Source organism: Papaver somniferum, chromosome 3 (genome assembly GCF_003573695.1).
Source record: "Papaver somniferum cultivar HN1 chromosome 3, ASM357369v1, whole genome shotgun sequence".
Classification (NCBI taxonomy): domain Eukaryota; kingdom Viridiplantae; phylum Streptophyta; class Magnoliopsida; order Ranunculales; family Papaveraceae; genus Papaver; species Papaver somniferum.
In genome coordinates, this window is record NC_039360.1 from 54435982 (window position 1) to 54442314 (window position 6333).

A 6333-nucleotide genomic window follows, 5' to 3' on the forward strand; every position below is an offset into this window, starting at 1 on the left:
CAATGGTTGCACATGAAATAAAGAAGAAAACCAAAATTTCAATCATCTTTAGGCAGTTTAGTGTCGCGCACTCGAGGAGTACCAATTTGGATGATGATACTTTTGTGCAGGCGCTAGATTTATTGGAAGATGAAAAGAAAGCTAATGATTTTCATTGCATTGACTGGGAACAGGAAACGACAGTGGTTGTTATCGAAGCTCAATATTCCCGCATATTATCCTTCCAATTTAAGTGACTAGGTGTCTGATAGGGTGAAGTTTGGCCACATAGTATTCTCAGGGATTTCGAATTACTAGGTTATGTTTAAGTTTCTTTTCATTTAGTAGTTTGTGTCAGAGATTTAATTTGGTTAATGTTTAAGTTTAGTGTTGTTATGGTACTGTAATAGTAGTTTTCCTTTCATTTTTTATGAACTATGTTCCTGCTCTATGAATTAAATTGAAATGTTTTTTTTTTTAAAGTTTCCATGTTGATTTTTAATTTTCTGTGTGTTTTCTATTGATATAATGATTTTTAATCTTCTATATTCTTTCTGTTGGTAGGTACATATAAGATATCGTAATATGGCGAGTTCTGACGATGAAGAAGATTTGGTAGTAGTTGTAACAGCAGCCACAACAACACTAATTGTGTTTATTACCAATATTTTTTGGAGAAAACAATATGCCATGATTCAATTCTTAGTGGTGCAGCTCATGTAGATGAAGTCTTAAATGGTCATGATGCACGATGTCAGGATAGTTTTCGTATGGAAAAACATGTTTTCTTAAGATTATGTGATATGTTGAAAGAAAAGGAGTTACTTCGTCATAGTAATGGAGTTCGTGTTGAAGAAAAAGTAGCAATTTTTATGCTTGCTGTTGGACATAATGAACGTAACAGGATACTTCAAGAGCGTTTTCAGCATTCAGGTGAGACAATTAGTAGACATTTTAATGCAGTCTTGGTTATTGTTGCATTGGCAGATGATTTTCTTGTACCAGCAGGGCCTGATACCCCCACTGAAATCTTAGAAAACCCAAGATTTTATCCATACTTCAAGGTATTGCATATCTTCAACCAAGCTTTATCACATAAACTCAATTAGTTTTTGTTGTATATATAATATGTTTGTATCCACAGCCAACTACTTTTTACTCGTATTCTTTTCATTATAGGATTGTATAGGAGCCATTGATGGAACACAAATACCAGCAATGGTTGGTCTCGACGAACAAGTCCCTTTTTGGTGCAGAAAAGGGTTCATTTCGCAAAATGTTTTAGTAGCTTGTTCCTTTGACTTACAGTTTCAGTATGTTCTAGCTGGTTGGGAAGGCTCGGCTGCTGATTCACGCATACTAGATTCAGCTCTAACAAGATGCGATAGATTAATTGTGCCCGAAGGTATAACGTGCTATCATATATTTTTCATTCTACTTCCAAATACTATTGCCAACCCATGTTTCTAGCTTTGACATCTTTTTAACGGGAAGCTCAGGTAGACAACTACTTTTTAATTAGATAGATAGGCATGCTGGTCATGCTGTATTTTTCATCATTTGTTCAATTCATCATTTACTATCAAAGAAACCCTCCAGTTGAATTATGTGTTTGGAATTCCTAGAGCATGACATTTAATCTCATCTGTGAACTATTTGTCTGTTTTTTTAATGATTATTCCTAGAGCATGATATTCAATCTCATCTGTGAGCATGACATTTTAATGATTATTGGGAACTATTTGTCTGTTTTTTTACACATCCCATGTCTCAGTTCAGTGGTCTTCCGAGACCCACTTAATCTCATCTGTGAATCCATTTCATTGATACTCACGGGTGGCTCTCAGAAAAGAGCTAATAACTCATGGGTGGCTCTCAGTTCAGTGGTCTTCCAAATGGTAAACGAGTAAAATACGGGAAGTAACAAGGGTTTTGGTTTTGGTAGTTACTGTTGGTTTTAGCACTGCATTGCAATAGCTGCAATTCCTATTCCTACTGTTGCAGGGAAAATTGTACAATGTTTGTACTTCATTTTAGAATGGGGAAGAAGATCCTATATGCAGTAAGTCTATAATCACATTTATGTTATATCCACGGAGAGCTTGATTGATAACTTAGCCTTTTTTTTGTTTGTACAGGTAAATTTTATCTCGCTAATGCAGGATTCGCCAATATGCCGCAGTTTATTACTCCATATCGTGGTGTCCGTTATCACTTGAAGGAATTTGGTGGAAATCGTCCAAAATATGCAAAGGAATTATTCAATCTCCGACATGCATCGTTACAGAATGCAATTGAACGTGCTATCGGTATACTTAAAAGACGCTTCACTATTTTGCAACTGCAGCCTCAATATCCATTCGAATCACAAGTGAAAATTGTACTTGCATGTTGCATCCTTCATAACCACATCCGCAAAGAGTGCATTAATGACTTGATTTTCGATGATGAGAACTTACAAAACCTACTAGAAACCGATCCAAGAATGCAACAATACAGTGAATGCCCTACACTTGGGAGAAATAGACAACGAGAAGTAGCTTCAGAACTTCGAACTTCAATCTCAGATGCAATGTGGAATGATTATCAGCGTCGCCGCCGCGGCTAATGTTTGCATACTGTTGAGTTATACTTCGATACTGTTATTTGCATATTGTTGTTTAAATTGGATGAGTTAGACTTGGATACTGTTATTTTCATATTGGTTTTTAAATTGGATGAGTTAGACTTGGATACTGTTATTTGCATGTTATTGTTTGAATCGAGAGCGAAACAAACATGATTCAAGTTATACTTATGATTTCTATTGGGTGATTGAGATGTTAACCAAACAACTTCTATGTTAATCTGGGATAAGATAAAATTTGAGACAAACATAATTCAAGTTAACCAATTCCTAGTTAGATAACTGATATCTCTACTTAGGATATGTTGTTGGGTTTCCAAGCTGCCAAACAGACCCTTAATGAAATTACCAAAAACAGATTCTGCAGTCATTGTCTTCCAAGCCATCTTCATAAGAGCTGCATCGTTTAGACTCTTTAAAGACTTGATTCCCGAACCACCTTCCTCCACAGGAAGACACACCTTGTCCCAAGCTACAGAATTGTGATGCATAGTGTTAATATCACCAGCCCACACAAAATTTCTAACCCACTTTTCCAGGGTTGGATGCAGGAAGCAGGCCATTTGTAGACATGAAAGCTATACAAAGCAGAGCTAGGTATCACAGTTTTGACAAGCTCAACTCTACCCATCATAGATAAAGACTTACCCTTCCAAGCCGCAAATTTGATCTTGATTCTATCCATAATCTCATTAAAATGAGAAGCTCTTGGTTTGCCTTGAAAAATTGGAACACCCAGATATCGAAAAGGGAAAGTACCTAAAGGGATATTGTAAGTTGCCACAATATAAGAGACTAATCACAAATGAATCATGATCGACATAGTTTGTAAATGTACAAGGTACAATTACTTAAAGCATTCGTGAATCGGCTGAGTCACAGTACGCGGACCGGTTTGCAAACTCATATGTAATTACCGAGTTCTGGAGTCAATAAAACTTTTTAGTTCATAAACCGGTTTGCACACTTATGCAATTACCAAGTTTCGTACTCTTACATAACTTTTGAGTTCACGTACCGGTTTGCAAACTTTGACCCAAATCAAAGTTCCGGAGTCTTTAGTTCATGTACCGGTTTGCAAACTCGTAGACCTTTGACGATTCCGGAGTTCACAGAACATTCAGTTTGCGCACCGGTTTGGGTACTAAACTGGTTCTAGAACATAAAACTGTTTTTGTTCGCATACCAGTTTGATTATTTTAACCTGGTTCCCTTATCACAGTCCCACAATTGTTTGTATACGAATATACAAACCTATGGGATCACGAAACAAACATATTCTCCCATGATGTTCATACGAATATGCATATCACACAAATCTGAAAGTCGATATATAGCTACTTCGCTACGTGTACGAATACATGTAATACGACTTCAAACATATAACTGTTTTCTCAGTTTGTAAGACTGATAACACTGTCTTGTCTCCCGAATATAGTAGTTCTATATTTCTATAAATCAATTTTGAAACATTCCTGAATAAATAACAATGATACTTATCACTGCTCCATGTTATTTTCAAGTGATGAACTTGAATGATGATTTGGTGTTGAATAATAAATTTTTCTCCACCGAATTTGATTAACTATGAACAAATGTTCATTAAGCTTAGTCATTATATTCGAGAAATTTGTAGGCTAAATGATTAGTTCTCGACTCGAAATTCTTGTATATGCAAGCTATTCTAATTAGTTATGCGATAATCGTCTCAAGATAGAAAAGTGAATATAACTTGAGAAATAAGTGGTTCAGTCTTCACTTACCTTTTGTTGATGAAGTTCTCCAAAAGCTTCGGTTGATCTTCACCTTCAAACGGTAGAACGCAAATGATGACTGACTCGTTCCTCAACTCCACCATCCTAGACCAAGACTTAACTAATTGTAGACTAGAAATCAAGATATGGTTTTGACAACTAAATTTGACAACAAGCTTGATATAGTAACACTTGTGAGTTCGACCGATCAATGCTCTAACAATCTCCCCCTTGTCAATTTTAGTGACAACTATTTAATACATATGGATAACAAAAATAAAGTTTTGATAAAACTCCTCGATCCACCACCAGGAGTTGTATCCAAGGCAACGTTTTCATCACCTTCACGTACCACTTGAGTATCCAACAGTTCATTTGGAATAGATCATTCTGATACCTCCTGCATACATAGAAGTCTCAAACTTCTTACACTTATACGACTTCGCTGACTTGATCTAATGGGACTCATGCCTCTACCACTGGGACTCATTCCTCTACCACTGGGACTCGTTCCTCTACTACTACCTGTACCATCATGACCGAAAAATCCTTGATTCATGTCATACATCATGCTTTCGCTCAGTTATTGTAAATCATCCAAGTGGAATCTCTGAAATCCATGTAATATAGCATGATAATCGTTCAACTGGGCCTGCTACTACTCCGATGTAGCATTGACCCTAGTATGGATAAGTCCGATCAAATGCACTGAAAATAATCAGATAAGTAACAATCTCTCCAGATGTGGTGGATATAGTCTGTACATCCCAAGAAAATGGTGGCATAGTTGATGATAAACCAGTTTGAGAAGGATATGCAAATGCGTCGCCCGTCTCTGGTGGAGGTTGGGAAGGAAAAAATCCATCGCCTAAAGCTGAGAAATCCATCCAACCAAAACTTTGCGATTGCAATACAATATTTGGATTGCAAATAGTGTTAAACCAATAGTCAGTTCTGTCAATCCACTCATGGATCAATTCATCAACTTCTTTCCAATGATGACCTTCCCTTATCAATTTCAAGTAGTCGTCTTCTGAAACCTCTTCAATTGGATAGGGGTTGACGGCTATCATTGTTCTTCTCTGCAACTGAAGAAGTAATCTCTAACCATAATACCAAACACCCTTTTCAGAAATAGGGCTGTATAACACGATCCTTTTAAGGTTTAGCTGTACCATTCTCTAAGCTTGTTCTTCTTCGAACTTATGGATTGCTTCATACGGTTGGCAGACAAGGTTAAGGATTGTTCTACACAACTGTTGAATCCACTGAACAAAAACAGTATGTTGACCATCTTCAACCTGTTCTGCTTGCCAATTCTCAGAATCGTACTTCAGTATGACCGGAAAAACATTGGTGTGATTCTTAAGAGAATGTTCCAAAACACGTAAATATGTATACTAGCAATAATGAAAATAATCATATTTTTTGGTTAGTAAATTTTTCATGTCAAAATAACAAATAAATAGTGTGAAAAATATTGGTTCTTACCTCCAACACTCCCCCAAAAGCATTCAAACTATCTTTGACACACGTCGAGCAACTACCGAGGGATATGTAAAGCTCTGGTAAAATTGGAGATCCCCAATCATATGTTGGTGCTTGCTCTAAATATTCTAATGCTTCGAGAAAACCAATTAACACAACTGAGCTAACATTTGGAAATATACATTCTCCTAGTGTACACAACACAAACAGACGTTCGAGCTCCTCATAATGATCAGGGAATAAATATGGTAGGTTATCTGACCTCAACTGTTCCATTCTCCTAGCATAACGTTGTAAAAAATTTTTCAACCCAACCACTTTTAATCCATTTGCTTTTATTAGTCTTTATGAAACATTTCCTTCTAAATCATTTGAGTATAAAGGAAGTCTTACTTTCCATCTATCTTTTGATACCCAATTTAGTCTGTTAAATGGAAGTAAGTTTCCTTCACATGGAATTCTCGTTAACATGTCCAAATCTATCGG

General features: G+C 36.4%; 1 protein-coding gene across 1 annotated transcript; it reads left to right on the forward strand.

Moving 5' to 3' along the window:
* Positions 1–1843: 1843 nt before the first annotated feature.
* Positions 1844–2587, forward strand: LOC113359461. The gene is made up of 3 exons (XM_026603087.1): positions 1844–1877; positions 1984–1998; positions 2118–2587. Exons 1-3 carry the CDS (start codon positions 1844–1846, stop codon positions 2585–2587), a joined length of 519 nt encoding a protein of 172 aa, XP_026458872.1.
* Positions 2588–6333: the final 3746 nt, after the last annotated feature.

Excerpts from the sequence above, each read along its gene's own strand:
- LOC113359461 (XM_026603087.1), top strand. The coding sequence starts at position 1,844 with ATGGGTGGCTCTCAGTTCAGTGGTCTTCCAAATG.